At 45.2% G+C, this 17,836-nt stretch overlaps 1 protein-coding gene across 2 annotated transcripts; it reads right to left on the bottom strand.

Annotated features, from left to right (window-relative positions):
* Positions 1–428: 428 nt before the first annotated feature.
* Positions 429–11,359, bottom strand: CCDC103 (coiled-coil domain containing 103). Of its 2 annotated transcripts, XM_061554670.1 has the most exons (4): positions 11,209–11,359; positions 6,164–6,317; positions 4,607–4,751; positions 429–2,677 (listed from the first exon to the last, which is right to left on the bottom strand). In XM_061554670.1, the coding sequence occupies exons 2-4, from the start codon at positions 6,301–6,303 to the stop codon at positions 2,108–2,110; spliced, it is 855 nt and encodes a 284-aa protein (XP_061410654.1). In that variant the 5' UTR covers positions 6,304–6,317; positions 11,209–11,359; the 3' UTR covers positions 429–2,107. The 2 variants fall into 2 exon arrangements, with proteins under 2 accessions (XP_061410654.1, XP_061410655.1); XM_061554671.1 differs by lacking the exon at positions 11,209–11,359 and having other exon boundaries at positions 4,599–4,751.
* Between the last annotated feature and the right edge of the window lie 6,477 nt (positions 11,360–17,836).

Below are 17,836 nucleotides of genomic sequence, written 5' to 3'. Positions count from 1 at the left end.
ATTGTTAATTAAGTTTGCTCAAGTGCAACTTGCGTTCGTGTTATTTTTTCTCCATGGCATGTGAGCGCTTTACGTGTTTGAGCAGAGTACAGTGCAGTCGTTGGGCATATTGTGATAAGTATTGCACTGACTACGTTTTAATATCACTATTGTTGGTGACAGCTGGAACAAGTGATGTCAACTGAAGCTATCATTGTCAATAAAAGCAGTGAAACGAAACCGAACGTTGTAAGTGCACTCTTCTGTTTATTCCAGAAAAGGTGGCAATTAAGCGGTTGTAACGAGTCTTGTCTGTGCACGTTTGCGGGGTTTCCTGTTGCATTCTCTGTCACCGTATTGATAGTGTGATGGGGTGAAATGTCAAGTGTCAAAGCCAGAATACCGCAAAGCAATTGGAATAAGAAGCAAACCTTGGGAAAAGATGCAGTTCATTGCTTTTGTTGGTTGCTGCATCTGTGTTGGTTACGTAGCAAACCTGCACATTATCAAGCTACTGCTGGATGAAGGCCTTCCACGCCGTGGAGGTTTGTTTGGCCATTCTTCGCCGTGCTGGTCAGTTCAGGGGAGTGAATGTGGTGGTCGCTCATCCGAGAGCGATCAAGGCCGGACCCTGCCAGCTTCCGAGACTCTGATGAGACCGGGGCGCATTCCAGGTGATTTAGGCAAAGACGCGCTTGTGTGAGCTGTGCGGTGTTTTTTTGACACCACACCTATAATGCCCGGTTGTGTTGAGCGGTGCAATTATAAAGGTTGTGCGATTTGCGTATACAAAAGGGGCTAACAAGCTGGCTAACCAGTACATGAACAGAGCTTAAACTTTTTTTTTGTTACAGGATTCAGCCGGCCGTGCTAAGGCTGTGTACACGAAAACAAGAAAACACACAAACATGGCAACTGTGCAAACTTACAGCACTAGTCAACGAGCTGACCCATAGCATAAACATTGTAAGCACGTGCTCTTTAAAAAAAACGTATTTTATTGCTTAAAAACTACACAGGGCTCAGTAATGGTTTGGCGAGCTGTGTGGTAAGTTTCGGAGTGATCGGTTTATAGGTTTTGTAGTTTTCATAAGAATGTGAAGTATCTTTGGACAAATGGACTCACTTTATATTTTGCTCATAGCAACGAGTGGCGGCCTATGGGGGCTCCCTTGAGCCAACACTTCTTAAAACCTCCCATGCCGTTTGAAAGGTTGTATAGGTCAAATGGTAAACAAGGCAGATGTCTTCAATAAAATAGAAGCCCAAAGATATGTCCAGAAGCCTTTGAGGTTCATGGGAAAGTTGCAAGATTGTTGAGCCTGACTGATGAAAATATCATGGATTCAGATTTGTGTATGGGTGCTCTTATCCATGCAAATATTTCAACTATTGGATATAAACCGGTTGTGATAGCTAAGTGGCATAACTTTGTCAGTGCAGTGAGATTTTGTACCACTTTATTAATGCAGGAAGTAAAACAAATCAATGAAGCTTTCTAATAAAGTACTTGTTGGCCTGCTTTGTTCCTGAGCCAATTTATCCATGCTCTAAGGATCATAATTTTGGTTCTCAGGAATGTTCAATTATTCATCGTACCATCTGCGACCGTGTGCAGCTTCGCATGAATGTCTACATTCATTAAGATTAAACAGAGCTCTGTATGATAAAATATTTAACACGCTAAAGATGGTTACGTCAAATATAACAATGGCAAGTGGAGATAAAATGGCTTTATTACTCAAACAAAAAACCCCAATTATACTTGACCACAACACAGAACTCTTGAAGACACGGCGCTACAGGGCTGGTTTGTAAGGCACATTAACTACAAAGAGACAATTCAATTAATATATTTTGCTGTCATTACAGACCAATGCATGCAGCATTTATATGCTTGTAGTTAATTTAAAAGTGGTATATCAAAACGTTACAGGGGGACTGGTTATCAACTATTAAATAAAACGGAAAAAAACTGATTAATGAGACAGCAGATGCCTCTTTTTAAACTCCAGTTATTTAATGGCTCGTGTTGAAATGTGGATGACCAGCTGTAGGTGGAGAACAAACGTTTCCATTGGGTGCCTTAATTCTCAACTTTAAAAGCCCCATTGTATCCTTGGCATGCTCACTCAATTCCAAAGGCTTTTCTCAGAGCCTCAACGCTCTCGAAGGTGAGGCAGTCTTCATGGTTCATCGACTTTGCGGTGAGCTCCCGGGCTCCCCCGCCCACTGCCTGCCACCCTTCTACTGACGCCAACTCTTTCTCAACGCCTCTGCTCTCCGCCTCCCGTCGGCCAGCACCGTCGTTGTTTCTCGGGCCGCTCCCGGGCGCCGTTTCCTCGCCGGGCACGGATCGCTCCGTGGCCCGGCACTCGCACGCCGACCCCAAGCGCCGGCAGAGGCTCCGGACGGCCTCCAACTCCGCGCCGCCAAGGAGGCGCACGTTGAGTTTGAACCGCGGGGTCTGGGCGAGGGCTCCGAGCAGCTCGGCCACGACGGGGGCGTCCTCGTCACGGAAGCACTCGGCCAGCGCGACGGCCGCCTCGCCCAGCAGCCCAAAGCCAACCTCGGCGCGGAAGAGGTCACGGCAACGCCGCGCGCCAACGTGCAACAGCAGCGCATAGCGGTCCGGGGACGAGCGGCGGCGCCAGTCGCGGTTGAACTCGAGCGCCGTACACGGCAGCTCCTTCGACGGCTGAGTGCGCGGGGTGGGGGGGGGTGGCGGAGATGGAGAGAGTCGCCGGGGGAAATGGAACTTGCGTTTCATGGGCCAGGATTGGCATAAATCTCTTGTCGCTGGCACCCACGGCGGAAACATTTTATTGGTGCCAAATTATTTATAGGACCGATAAAGGTTTGTGATGTGATAACGATTGCATACGAGTAGTTTACGTTCGGAAGCTGTCAGCGCGCTCTGGAGGCAGGGGCTTGATTCCGTGGCCAGCAAGCCGTCAAGTGAATGACTAAGGAGCATGCCGATGGCGGTCTCAGAAAAACATTTCGGGTCAGAGCAACCCGAGTGCTATGAATCATACAAAAATAAACTAGCACTGCGAAGGCTTTGTCACCTTGGTGGTACCAATTTATGCTCTGGTCCTGGGACTGCAATCTGAACCTACACTAGCCCTCTTATTACATGGAATAGTATAAATATTTAGACTAAGAAACTTTGAAAATACCAGGTTGAGTTGCGTTATAATTTGAAATGTTTTGAGGAATCCCCTTAAACCTGGTTTTACATGAAAAGTTTAAGCAAATCAGATATGCCAAACTAGTTTATAGATTTTTTTCTTTTATTTACAAACTGGCTGAGTGGAGGATTATAGTGCACTGAATGAATGTTGACTTCACAGTGAACCGCATTTCTGTGTACTGTATACATTCGCCATTACTGATGTGTTTAAGTTGCGTGGTTTTCCCTGTGAATATTTGCCAACAGAAATGTAAACTGTCCGACAGCTGTCTTGAAGACAAACAGGTTACATTAAACTTTAAATATATATAAACTTTGCGGGCAAAGCACTATAAATAATCAATGTTTAGGGACAGCTTTGTTAAACAAAAATCCTTCTCAATCACATTCTAATTGTGCTATCGGCATCATGTCATGCGATGAACAAATGTCCAGTCTCCAATTTCCATGGCCGAGAACGATAACGTCACATAACTACTTCTGAGGTCACATAAAAAAGGCATCATTATCCACACGAGGATCTGACCTGTTACATACCCTGTAGAAACTATTAAGTGTTAAGAAGTGAAACTTACCCAAATTAGGTGAAAACCCAAATGTAACGCCATGTATATTTTGTGCAGTTGTTAGTGACTGGGCTGAAACCATCAATTCACTCCACTTGGCCACCGAGTTTAGTCGTGGGTGTCTGCCCATATTCAAACCTAGAATCCCAGCAGTGCCACCTCAGTACTCTGACCAATAAGCTACCCCGAGAAACTCAAATTATACTGGTAGGAACCTCCTGGTTACACCAGCCCACAGGGGATTATTGTGTCCGTCCGTCGTGCAGGGAGGAGGTGGGGAGGGAGGGGCTGGGTGGGGAGGGAGGGGCTGGGTGGGGAGGGAAGGACTGGGTGGGGAGGGGAGGGTGGGGAGGGGCTGGGTGGGGAGGGGAGGGTGGGGAGGGGCTGGGTGGGGAGGGTGGGGCTGGGTGGGGAAGGGAGGGTGGGGAGGGGCTGGGTGGGGAGGGTGGGTGGTGGGTGGGGAGGGTGGGTGGTGGGTGGGGAGGGTGGGGGGGGTGGGGAGCGGTGGGGCTGGGTGGGGAGGGGCTGGTCACCCCGTGATGCCCTTATAAAACTCAACGTTTAACCTACTCACGCCGGCTTGTGCCCGCCCTCACAGTCGGGCATATTTGCGGAATACACCACGCTGCCGTTGACCCTGGCCATTGACCGAGCAACCCTACGTTCCTACCAGCTCCCTCCGCAGGAATGTGTTCAACCCAATAGAATGTGTTCAACCCAAAAGAATGTGTTCAACCCAAAAGAATGTGTTCTGCCCAACGGTGCGGTTGTGTTTAGTTCGCTGTCCTTCCCCCGGCACCTCCGATTAGCACGCTTGGCTACGTACGGCGCGAAAGAAGTTCAACACACACACGTACGGGCAGACCTGTGGCGTTTCATGTTGCGACTCATCACTCCCCTCCTCCTTGGTGGTCGCGAACGCGTTCCAGCGCTGTGCGTGAACGTCCCCGCCCAGTCGCACTTTGTCGCACGTCTCCAAGGGCCTCAGGTGCGATGCCAACACAATGTCCCTGGGCAGCAGGGGTGCAACGACGCATCGATTTGTCCATTAAAATAAATATTCTTAAGCTCGCAAAACATGTTCTTACGCTTGTAATACTTGCACGGAATTGTACGTGAGAATCGATAGCTTTGCATGCATTGTGTGTATTTGGTTCACATGTGACCCACCTAGAGGCACTACAAGGCACCGTAATGTGAAAGTAAATGAATGTACTGGGAATGTAATCGCTACCTCGAGCTGTGTTGCAATTCATCAAATTTTCTGGGGGGAGAATATAAACCCATGATTGTATAGAGATGTAATGTTTACTGGATAGAGATTTAGTGTTTTTGTCAATTAAAAATGGCTATAGACCCATTGCAGACTGAACATATATTGTTCACCTGTGTGAAAGGAAGCCTAGTTCGTGTATTTCGTTATAAATCATTTAAATCAAACATAAACGTTACTTACCAAACCATTGCATACTGTAGCCCACGTCGAGGCAGTAGTTTATTGTTCCTAAACATTTATATTAATTTAGTTACGCTAAAGTGTGTTCACTTTCAATTAAAACAACAATCATGAATTTTGGGAACATGGTTTTCACTTTTTGCAGCTTTCTTGAATTAGTTTGATACCAAACTGGGTGTCAGAATAATTCACACCGAGGATTGCAATGTCTATTGCAGACTCTTACCACCCCACCCATGTCAATTAGCACACGTTCATTGCTCAGAGCCATATCGCTGGGAATGTGTTCTATCTCGTAACAAGCTTACATGCAACCGTTACCTTAGGCTGCTGCAAGGCCAGATTGTCAGCAGAGGGCAGTGTACAAAAATCCATTATCGTACTGTACTATGCTCCAACGTCTATGCTCCCCCACTGCATACCTGTCAACCCCTTATCAGTGCCTACCTCATTACAGACCAATCTAGACTATTGGTCACCCCGTGCCGTTATAAAGCTCAACGTTTCATGCTATGAAGTCCCATCATAAGGGAGAAATACAGACAAATATTTGTTTTTTCCCGTGTTGAAACGGCTGTACGCCGTATGGATCTCAACTCAATTTCCCTGTACAAGAATACGGGGTCTAAACCGTATGGGTTGACAGCTATGCCACCGTTACCAACCCACACTGACCAGTGGAGTGAATTCCGGTCAAATAAGCCCCATAACCAACATGGTGTTGGTCAGCCTTCATCCCCCAGTGGATATATCGTGGATGATGATATTAAAATGATATATTAATTGCATGTCAATGGCGACTGGTAGACTCCTCTACAGTGAGAGCAATAACACACACACACAACAACAAACGTCAGTGCAGGCATTCTAGAGAGTAACTTGCGAAACTTCCAGGACACTCTGCCCCGTGTGATGAGGGAGCATGGCAAAAACAAAGTATACAAAACAGCACCATTTCGCCAGCACCTGAACTCCTCGTAAGAGCCCACTCTCTGCGTGATGGCTCGCAGCTTGGCTTCATTCTCACGCTGGTATTTGGCATCGGCAGCCACGGCTGCCTGCAACTCCCTCTCCAGGCTCGCCCAGTCCAGCTTCTCATCGTCCATCGCCGTGGCTTCGACTGCAGAACAACAAACAGGGGAGATGCCATTGCGTTGAAGCGACACGCTGATGTTGCACCTTTGCAGCTGCGTACGCAGCTTAGAAGTCGCCACCTTTAAACCTGGCTTTGCCGGGACATCCTATTGGTGAGGTGGCTCTCCTGGGAAAAAAGAAATGTCTCCCCGAGACATCTTCTTGGTTCTTTCGGTAAAGTCACGTAGAAGGGAAATAATAAAATAATAAAAATAATACATAATAAAATACAATTCTCACGACGTTTCGGCCACAACGCAAGCAGCCGTCCTCAGGTGAAGAACAGGGCTGTCGGAAAGACAGCGTCTGAATGAACACCACCAAGCTTGGCAGCGTATATTTAAGCTGGGCTAGAGACGTTAAAAATACCGGTTGTCAGCTGCTCGTCATACATCGCACACGACAATGTATTTACGTGTTTGTATGTGTGTATGTTGAACTCGCCCAGTCAAGTTCATGTTTTTGTTTGTTGCGGTTGCACCCGATTCAAGAGCCAAATGGCTCACAGGGCTATTCCAAATAAATGAAAACTGAAAAAATTGAAAGAAAGAAAAACTTCCTTCGCACCGTACGTCGACAACCATGCTTATCGGAAGTGCTGGGGAAGGACAAGAAACTAAACACAAAAAGCAGTTTTAAAGAAATGAGTTCACTCCTCATTCGGTATTGCGATATATTCGTCTTGCCATGACATGTCCTGTTTTTTTTTTTATCTCAGAGGTGGCATGTGGAGATGCCCAACAAACAGACGTCCACATTGTTGACTGCCCTTACGGCAGCTCGAAGGTGGAATGAAAAGGTTGATTGAACTCGATGACGCGACAATCAAGTGGTTGAATTGGATATCGATCCGTGATAGCAAACGGAGTATAAAGCTAAATATATAGGGATGGCTCTCCAGCCAATCTCTCTCCACCCCTTGCCCCTCTCAGTTCCTGTGATTCGATAAATTGTCAGGATTTGGAGGCCACATTTCAATTTAACAATAAGTAAAAAAAAAATTGGTCTAGTTTTGACCGTCACATTTGTCAATAGCCGAAATAATAAAATAATAAAAATAAAACATAATAAAATACAATTCTCACGACGTTTCAGCTACAACGCAAGCAGCCGTCCTCAGGTGACGGACAGGTCTGTCGGAAAGACGAAACGTCGTGAGAATTGTATTTTATTATGTTTATTTTTATTATTTTATTATTTCCTTTCTACGTGACTTTACCGAAAGAACCAAGAAGATGAATCCCTGCAGTCACGAAAGCTTTAAATCGAAAAGTGAAGGATAAGTGGAACCTCAGGAAATGCAGTGTGAGTTTCTGCCATTGCTTATTATTCACTTTGAGGCATCATTTTAAGAGTTGTATGCAAAATCATGGGGAGTTTTAAGGCAGCCATGCTTACAGAGACGTCATAACAGTTAAATTATAATATTCACGAGAGAGGTCGAAAAAGCCTTTCCATCGAGACTATAACATGGTAAGCTAACCTGACATATAATTGATGGCTCCGTATACACACTAACCCACAATACGTGCAAGAGCATTATTTACAAAGCAGTGCAGCTGTTAGCGAAGAGGATTTATAGAACTGAGAGCATACGTATGCAATCAATTTTTCTCTGGCGCTAAAAAGACTGCGTGGAAATTGGTGGATTGATAGAAATCTCATGGCTGCAAAGTTTCAGTGTCCATTTCCCTAACTTAGCTGGATTCATTTTATGAGCAGCTTGCACCATCCATCACGGAGACGCAACAAACTTGGGTTACCCTGATATTGAACGAACAGCACAACAGAAGCATAACAGTCGAAGGGAAAAAATATATGATTAACATACTCGACTTCCCAAAACAAACTAGTAATGTAAATTAAGCCCTGAATAACAACGCGTGTGGCTGTGAAGTCTGGTGTTTGTCGTGCATGCCAATGAGCCACCAGTTTTCAAGGAGATGACAATTTTACTCCCGCAAAAGGACATAACAGACACCTTGTTTGATGCAAAGTGCACATTAGTCCTGATGATATTATCATCATGATCAGCAGGTCCTTGTCACAGCTCAAATTTCCTACTTTAATTTGTTACGAAAATTTCATGCCGACTGGCCCTTTTGTAGTTTTTAGAGACAATTGATAACTCAAATCCATCTTGCCAACAGCAATAACGAATTTCAATGAGTACTTCCTGTTTCATAAGCAATGGACATTCGTTCACTCGCTCATTCGTTGATTCACCTCATTCATTCAATGAACCACAGCTGCACATCAGAGCGAGGACACTGTAGACGTGGACAATGCATGGCAGCCAATAACGAGAACACGCACGAGAGTAAGACTGCAATGGAGATGGATTGTGGCATCGTAGCACCATGAGGGATGGTGGTGACATGGGGAGGCCTTCACTCAGCAGTGGGTTGACAGTGACATGATGATGAGATGTGAAATGTGAACCTCATCTTCCCTGTTCTCGATTCTGTTGTAAAGTGAAAAAGTTTATCATTCCGTGACTTCCAACAAAACCCGCCGCTTGAATTTTTTACATTCTCTGCACTGGGCCCACTGATGATGATGACCATCTGTGGACCAGCATTGGCCAAAACTCAAAGCCAAAGTGGTTCCACACTCAAACGAGAATTGACACGCATTACCTCCACAATCGTATGGCAGCAGCAAGTCTACCAACACGACGAGCAATGGTGACACCCAACAAATCGGCACCTTCTTCTTGGTTCTTTCGGTAAAGTCACGTAGAAGGGAAGTAATAAAATAATAAAAATAAAACATAATAAAATAATTCTCACGACGTTTCGGCCACAACGCAAGCAGCCGTCATTCAGACGCTGTCGCCTCGACAGACCTGGTCTTCACCTGAGGACGGCTGCTTGCGTTGTGGACGAAACGTCGTGAGAATTATTTTATTATGTTTAATTTGTATTATTTTATTACTTCCCTTCTACGTGACTTTACCGAAAGAACCAAGAAGATGAATCCCTGCAGTCACGAAAGCTTTAAATCGAAATCGGCACCTATTTGATCGACCTCTGAAGATTCAACCCCGATACATTGTCTTAAGCTTTATATATTTTTAAAACCATCTCATTAACTCTCTTTCATTAAATGGGGGCACCGTGGAGGCGAGGGTCGGTGGATCACACACATATTACGAAACTCTCTTCCCGTGGGCGTCAAGGTGGTGCCAGGAGAACCCAGTACAGCAAAAATGTGGCCGGTCTCTGTTCCAGCTGTACGGGATAGAGTGTTGTCCTATCGCTCGCATCGGTTTTCTCTGGGTACTCTGGTTTGCTTCCACACGTATTACGCTCTCCATTGCATACCCTCCCTGTGGTCGCGTAGATTTATTTTCTCCGGGTCCTCCGGTTTTCCCCTCCACATTTAGAAACACGAGAATTTCGGCAGGCTACGACCGCCGTGTTCTAGCGAATACAGAGGAGGGCTTCTCGGTGCTTCGCGGCTCCACTGATGTCCTCTTCTTCTTCCACCCCCCCCCCCCCCATGTGTGCAGATACTAACGGGCTGTACCTTAAAAGTTCATCAGATAAACGTTAAGTTTAGCGTCAAATGGGTCCTCTTGGATTTCCTGAAATTCTGTGAATGCTGCTGGTGAACGCCTGTTCACCAGCAGCCCTGGCCAAACTAAACCGACCAGTCAGACAGTGACATGTCTAAACAGGGGGGGGGGGAGACAGATATAGGCATATATGCCTACAAAATACATCTGGACTCTATGTAGAGTGTGTAGGCATATTTGCCTACGAAAGAAATGTACTTTTTTTTTGGGGGGGGGGGTCGACAATTGTTGTAAACCTCCATAATAGAGGTGTTTTGGGTTAGATCGCGTAAATATATAAATGTGTCGTTAAAACCCGCCACCACCCGACACAACCAGCTAGCAAGGGTTGTCACGTAAACAGAACGTGGAAAATTCGTCACTAGTACAGCACTAGTGTATAGTAGTGTAGTGTATAGTGTACTAGTACAGCACTAGTGTATAGTGTATAGTAGTGTATAGTGTAGTGTAGAGTAGTGTATAGTGTAGTGTACTAGTACAGCACTAGTGTGTAGTGTATAGTGTAGAGTAGTGTATAGTGTAGAGTAGTGTAGTGTATGGTGTAGTGTACTAGTACAGCACACCCGTTGTGTTGGAGAGCCAAGCCGCAACATTTACAATCTAAGTACGACGTTTCGCCAGTAATTACAACTGGCTACATCAGGCGACAGCCTCTATTATGGATGATATTTTCTTTAACTTTTTGATTCAGACCTTCTGAAAGGCTCTTAATAATTTAGTTAACGGACAAACGGAACGCCGGGCTTTTTCTAATAATGAGTTTAGATTATTTATTGAGATTATTTGGCTGTGATACATTTCCACGTGATGATAAGCCACTTCGTTGAGCTATCATTTGTGTTGGTCGGGTCAATTCTGAAAAAATAGCTATACAGCTCCGTTGGCTTTACCTGTTAAAATATAAAACAAGTTTTAGCTTAGACTGCTTTCACACTCCCATCGCGCCTGAGTCGTGCTCTCTCTCTCTCTCCGTCTTCGAGATTGAGCAAATGCCGAGTCGGTACGTTACAGGTACAACAATACTCTCAATAATAATAATCATCATCAAGGAAAGTGCAACAACAAAAAACCCAAATTGTACTGCAGTTTTCGTCTCTCGGCTCCGCGAATCGTGGATACGAACGCGCGTTGTCAGACTCGCAAATGATTCACATAAACACTCGTGAAGCGAGTGATTATAAGGGGCGAACCACCACCAACCCCCGGTCATAGTGACGTGGCGATATTGACGACGATATTTGTTTAGTAACTCTCGTCGTGTCAATGAAATTGGTTCTCGGATTCATGGCAAACTCACCCCGGCTGCATCCGCGTGCTCCGTCTCTACGGCAACGGTGGCTTATAAACAGCGGTGGGTCCGATACACTTTAAAATTACACCGCTAGTTTTCTACTCCCGTAAGTTGGCTGCAATTAAGCGATCGTTGTTGTTTGTGTGTGTTGGTGCAAGTAAATAATATAGCGTTGTTTTTTTTAAGAAAAAATATTGTTGTTAAGTTTCGATTCAACTATTTCCGGCGGTCAAAGGTCAACGGTGGGGTTTTAAAAATGGCGCGGCCCAGTGCCGCCCCCACGTGGCCCCGCACTTCAATTGCCTCGTACGTTTGCGGATTGCTTTTAGGGAGCGGTCGACAAAGTTCCTTCATTTAGCTTCGGTGAACGAGTGTTGTACTAACAAATAAACCATAATTGTTAAAGTGGTTCTAAAATAAAGAAAATTCGAAATAATTTTGGAATTTTAATTTGGTACGAGATACTTATCGATTGGTTTTAAAGGAGTCGCTATCAATTCGAAAATGTACCTGAGATTAGGTGGGTTCATTAACATATTTTTGTTGTTTATTTTCACACAAAAGTGCTGTACTTTATCATCTTGTACATAGAGAATAGCGCCCAATATATCGAATGCAACTAGTTTGAGTAATGCATCACTTGGCAATCTTAAGTTCACTTTGTCGGTACTACATTTGAAAATATATTTTTAAAAATGTATGGTTTAATTGTAAATAATATGCAAATAGTGAATCATATACAAGCGTGTTTAATCACTTTAGAATTGGTTAATTGTAATACAAATAAAATGTATAGGATGTAATTAAAAATTCTATGTATACTGTAATGCTTATGTACACACTGATCAATACTATTTGTGGATGCTTTTTTGTATCCCGTTTGCTGCCCACGCCCAATGGGGGGGAACAAAACGCCAATCGGTCGGCAAGGAAGAGCGCTATTCAAGTTGTAAGGGAGAAGATGCGTCACATTGTAGCATGCGGTCAGTGTTCGCAGTGCAAATGAGCAGCGTTCAATTTTTATTTTTTCAGGAAGCGATTTCTCCGCGCGGCGCAGACGAGTCCAACACGGCGTCAGGTAAAAAGCGTCGCATCGATCACTAAAACGCACGAGGGCACAAGTTGTTTGATGCGATGTGTTGTGTTGCAGTTCCATGTCGCAAGCTCCCCCGTGTTGTCGGTCGTAACAGTTGTTGGATCATAACTTCGCCACTTTGATCGGTGCCGGTTGGCGAAGAGTCGATTAATTATATTTACGGTATACGGTAATTTTGGCTCGAATTTTGTCACCTGAAGTTCATTCACTGCTTTTTAATGCCTCCTCTGTAAGCCTGATTGCATCGGTCGGATACGTTTTTTTTAAGGACATACAATAATGTGTTTCTATCGATTTTGCAAGGTCATTGCCACACCCTATGACCCGTGACATTTTCTTGTAACGAAGTAATTAGGCTGTGAATTACATCTCCACCCAAGTCGATGCTTTTATTATTTTGTAACTTTTCTTTCACAAAAGCACTGCTAATACGCTCCCGTATTGCGTTAAGTGCGAATTTGGGTGTGCATGTGATTCATGTTGGCCATGCCTCCACAGACAAAGAGCCACGTGGAGTGCACGCGACAGTTCCATGCTGGGGTTTAATGTTGACAGTTCTGCTGTGCAAGTCTCTTCTTCTCATTCACTGCGTCCTAAATATATTTAACGTATAATAACAAGGTCATGTCATCACAGTGCAGCATTTGCCTTATTCTTAAATGGTATCTTTTTTAAATTATAGTATGCGGTATGTTTTTATCAATCTGTAAGGTTGTTAAACATTTTCACGGTTAAACAACACTTCGTTGTGAGAAAACTAAAACGCCTATGGGAAAATCGGTGATGGTTGCACAAATTGCTCATGGAAAGTTTGCATTGAATGGGTGTGCTTTGCGGTGCACAATTTTCGCATCCCCAATGCACCGTGTGTTTATTTTGTCAATGTTCCAACTCGGTAACCAATGAATGCGAAGTTGGCATGTGTCCACACGTTACGCGAAGGCGGGTGGCGTGGGGCTGATTCAAAGAACTCATCCACCTCCAGTTTCTGTATTTTGTCTAAAACATGAAAAACACCGAATCTAATTCATGAATCGTTGATTAACTATCAAAACTGGGAGGGCGATTACATACATGTTAACCCATATGGTTTACCCGTAATTCTTGTACAGAGAAATTGAGTAAACATTTTTTGTTTGTTTGTGTTTCACCCTTGTGATGGGACTTTGTAGGATGAACGTTGAGATTTATAAGGGCACGGTGGGGTGACCAATAAGTTCTGAATTGGTCTGTAATAAGGTAGGCATTAATAAGGAGCTTGACAGGTCTGCGATGATTTGGGCCAAGATCATTGTAGTGCATACACACACACACTAACTCGGACCCCAAAGTCGTCTGGTTTTTTCACGACCAAAGACTCCCAATGTTAGATGCTCCGCAGCACTCAACAAGTGCACTGTACTGAGGACACACAACTCTCGTGGTTCTCACTCATTTCACCCGCTAATGCCCCCCAAAAACCTGGAAATTCATCACTGACAAAAATGTTTATGGTTACGTTCCCATCATTAATTTCTTTATGACAACTTCACTTGCAGTTGAATTTAACTCGCATCCTTGTCGGTTTACATATTTGTACAACGGTCACCCTATGTCTCGTTAATGTTTCTCTAACTTCATTGCATACCCTATGAGCAGTCTAAACATAATCTGCCCGAGGCGATTTGTGCTACAGATAATGTATTGCTTAACATAGATTCATGTTTGTGTAATATCTTCGATTTCTCACCTGACCGTTGTTTTTGCTGCGATTTCTATTTGCTTCATTGATCTACCTTCTTTTATTTATTTTGCTTTGAATATTATTGTGACTTGATGTCATTAAAAAATGAAACTATCTCGCTCCCTTGAGTTCTCACCCCAGTGAAACAAATGAACTTGATTTGACTTGTGGTCATATATTTGCATACGACCAAAGTGCCCGCAATGTGCCCAATCTTGTCATGTGTCGGCAACTAAGCTGGCTTGACCCTGAATAGTGTTTGGATGGGTGACTACCATACACAAACAGGTTGTCATAGTATTTTCGGGGCTGTCAGGGGGACATCAAAGGGCACTGGAGCAAAATGTTTTACTGCCAGACATATGCGCCTCCGCCTTCGACAGCCCACATTGACTGGTACGGTGAAATATGGTCAAGCAACCCCTACGACCCGCACCGCATGGGAATGCGTAATCCAGCAGTGAATTGGTGGAACGACAAAGGGCTATACTTGTACATGTGTTTACCTTTTTAAACGATCATTTGAGAGGTGGCATCAGACCTCCGTTCGCAGCCGCAGCTTAGAAAGCACCACTGGGAGGGTTGTAAGCGAGTGGCAGAGAGTGGGTATCCTCTAACCACGGCCACACAATCACCTGCCACCCGATCAGGTTATAGCTCCTTGCCTTCATTCGCCTACACTCGTGCACGCGCACACACACCCACTCGGCTTTAATGGCATCCGTCCACATGAAACCGTGAGTCATGAGTTGGCGGAAACCCTATCCGCTGGGGCCTCGAGCATTCACCGCCTCCTCGTGTGACCTGCACGGGTCACTGGAGCGAGGCCTGTCTCTCTCCGTGCCGTGCTTGATTTGCTGGCCACGTGAACATGGCCCAAGCCATGAGCCTGTAGAAATGGTGACTACATCCGCAAAACCATGGGGGGGGGGGGGGGGGCTAGAGAGGAAAACGCATGATAGGGTGACATTTCTTGTTCATGAAAAGAGGAACCGTTGCTTGAAATGTCGCACATTGTTACTCATTCTGTTTCAACTTTTAACGGTTTCACGTTGACTGTCGTGCCCCCCCAAAACCACCCATCCACCCCCTCCTGAGTTTTTGGTATGCCCCCCTTGAAACAAGGTCAAGCTACAGAGCTGAAACCATGGCTCTTCAGGTTGAATTCTCATTTCACCCTCGGGTTATTGCCGTGATGTAACGGTCAGCAAACTGGACTTGAACTCCAGAGGTCGCCGGTTGGACCTCCTGGCGCGGTATTTGAAACGATGGGCACGTTTTAGAAAACGCCTCGGCTCGGTCTGCCCAGTAAAATAAATGGATGCACCACAGTCAACCTTGGTGGGATAAAGTGTGGGTACTCCTAAAACTTCAATTACAACTGGTCAGCGTTGAAGAGTGCTCCATGTTGAACTTTTGCCCCGTACGTAGCCTGCCGACACGTGGCAAATGACTACCGTACTGTCGACATTGTGTACACTCTCAAGCTGTGAAACCAGATTGGTCAGGTTGCCAGCAACAATAAGTCGTATACCAAAACGAGAGGTTTGAAAACGGAGATTGTTGATGGTGGTTTACAAGCTCGAAAAATATATATATTTGTTTTAACCTTTGTCATGAGCGTGGCTTTATGACATGAAATACGTAACCGTGTATACTATAGAGCAGGGGTCGGGAACCTTTTTGACTGGGAGAGCCATAAAAGCCAAATATTTCTAAATATATTTCAATGAGAGCCATATAGTATTTTTAACGTATAATAAATTAAATGTCTTACTTTTAATGCGACTTCTGGTCACGGGACCCGTGACCCGAGAAATGTTATCTTTAAAACTAATTTCTGTTTACTTTAAAATGACACAGTATTATTAAGCAATATCACAAGTATTTTAAAATCAGTTCCAAACTGATTTTATTTTTATTTTTTTATTATTATTATTTTTTTCAACTCAAAATTGTCTGGGAGCCATATGCCGTCACCGGAAGAGCCATATATGGCTCGCGAGCCATAGGTTCCCGACCGCTGCTATAGAATAATAGGGCCCTTTGCCTAGGAAAGCATGCATTGGTGTTGATAATTTTTCAGGAAGGAACCTGCATTTGGATGTTTGGCCACTTCTAATAATGAGGCAAACAGAATGCCCAAAGGAATCCCACACACGCATCGAAGGATAACCCAAAGCTCTGAACAGACAGCTTCGAGCATCTCTTGCTGTGCTGCCATCTGGCACCCTAGCCGAGGCCGGAGAACGCCTGCAATTTCCAGGCAGCCTCCCATCCAAGTATTAAGCAGGCGGCTCAAACCTGCTTATCTGCTAAGATCTGATTGTATATTGGATGCATTCAGGTCTATTTGGTATTGGGCAACCATTAGCTCAGTGTTCTTCATTAACTTTCAGAGGGCGGCCACTTTTGCCGATAAGCCATGGGTGCGAGGGCCATCACACATGACACAAACCATTGGGTTTCACAGTACGATGATGGGGGTGTTTTCACATTTGTGTATTGTCGGGGACTGCACTAAGGGCCACCAGGGCCGCCAGTGGTCATTGGGCCTTGCAATGAAGCACACTGCATTAGCCTATCGCTGTGGGGTAGTAAGAGGAAAAGCATTGCTTCTTATGGTTTACGTCGAAGCCTCTTTTATAGATGATGGCAAAGGTGTTTACTTGGCATTTAATTACTCTTTGATCCCTTACAAGCTACGTGAAGTTTGGCCTGAGGATAAGGAAATGAAACGCACCTGCCACGTGTGTTACTCTGTGTGAATGTGCTGAAGCAAATTCTTGGCCGGGTGGCTCGGATGTCGGAGTGGGCCGAGCTTGGCAACCGCTGAGATCCTGGGGTTTGAAATCGGCAAGCCGTTTGCGTTAAACAAAAAAGAAACAGGTTCTCAAGCGCAGCGAGTCGATGGTCTCAGCCTGGTCAAACAGTGTGCTGACTGACATGCGACAAACATTTACTGCCTGTAAAGCTGGTGGGATAGAAAGGTGCTGCTCCCCTCCCCCCCCTACTGTGTGGATTGGAGGGTCACCTGAAGGGCTCTGAGTAGCATTGTATAGTGGTTCTGTGATATCCGCTTCTGCGGGCCGTCCTCTAACACAAAGGGTTACTACATGTATGTTGTGCGAGAGTTTTGAATGGATCATTCGTGTCGGGGCGTAGTTCTGATTGGCACAATCAGGGTCAAATTTAGGATGAAGACGTAAGAAATCTTAAGCTCCCCCCCCCCCCCCCCCAAAGCTTGTGCAGACCTCTGCAGAAACACAGACATTACAATCGTGCATTAACTTGATGAAGCTTGTGACTAAGCCACTGCCCCCCCCCGTCGTGACATGAGGACTGGTGCCAGTGGCTGTGTTGGCTCAGTGGTTAATCTGTCCCCGGCTGCACTCATTCTTTGTGCAGGCGGCTTAGCTGGAAATGACCGCGATTCAGGGGCAGTGGCCGATTCTCATCGGCTCTTCTGCAGGGATGAGAATTTCAAAGCGTCGCGATGCGATAACCTTTTCCTGCCGCTTCTGCTGCTGGGTTAGGCCTGCAAGGCTGCGTCACTCGTGTGAATGTCAGCACCGGCGAATTCCGTTAATGTCTTTGCATGAACTTTGCAAGTGGGATGGTCTGGCAAAGGTGTCATCCATTTTACTTAAGGTTTTATAATTATCGGTTTGAGCTCGGTCGCTACAACTACAACCCACTTGGCAGTGCAACGTCAACATTTAATCGTCTCGAGTCTCGTGTCTCTGCACATCCACGCGCCGTCGGTCATGGCGTTGGCGATGCACATCGCTGCCGTGGCTAGATGTTAACTCCCT

Source organism: Lethenteron reissneri, chromosome 20 (assembly GCF_015708825.2).
Source record: "Lethenteron reissneri isolate LAM-NWPU_2019-01 chromosome 20, ASM1570882v1, whole genome shotgun sequence".
Classification (NCBI taxonomy): Eukaryota; Metazoa; Chordata; class Hyperoartia; order Petromyzontiformes; family Petromyzontidae; genus Lethenteron; species Lethenteron reissneri.
Note: the sequence above shows the minus strand (reverse complement) of the source record. Positions and strands in the feature narration are given on the sequence as shown.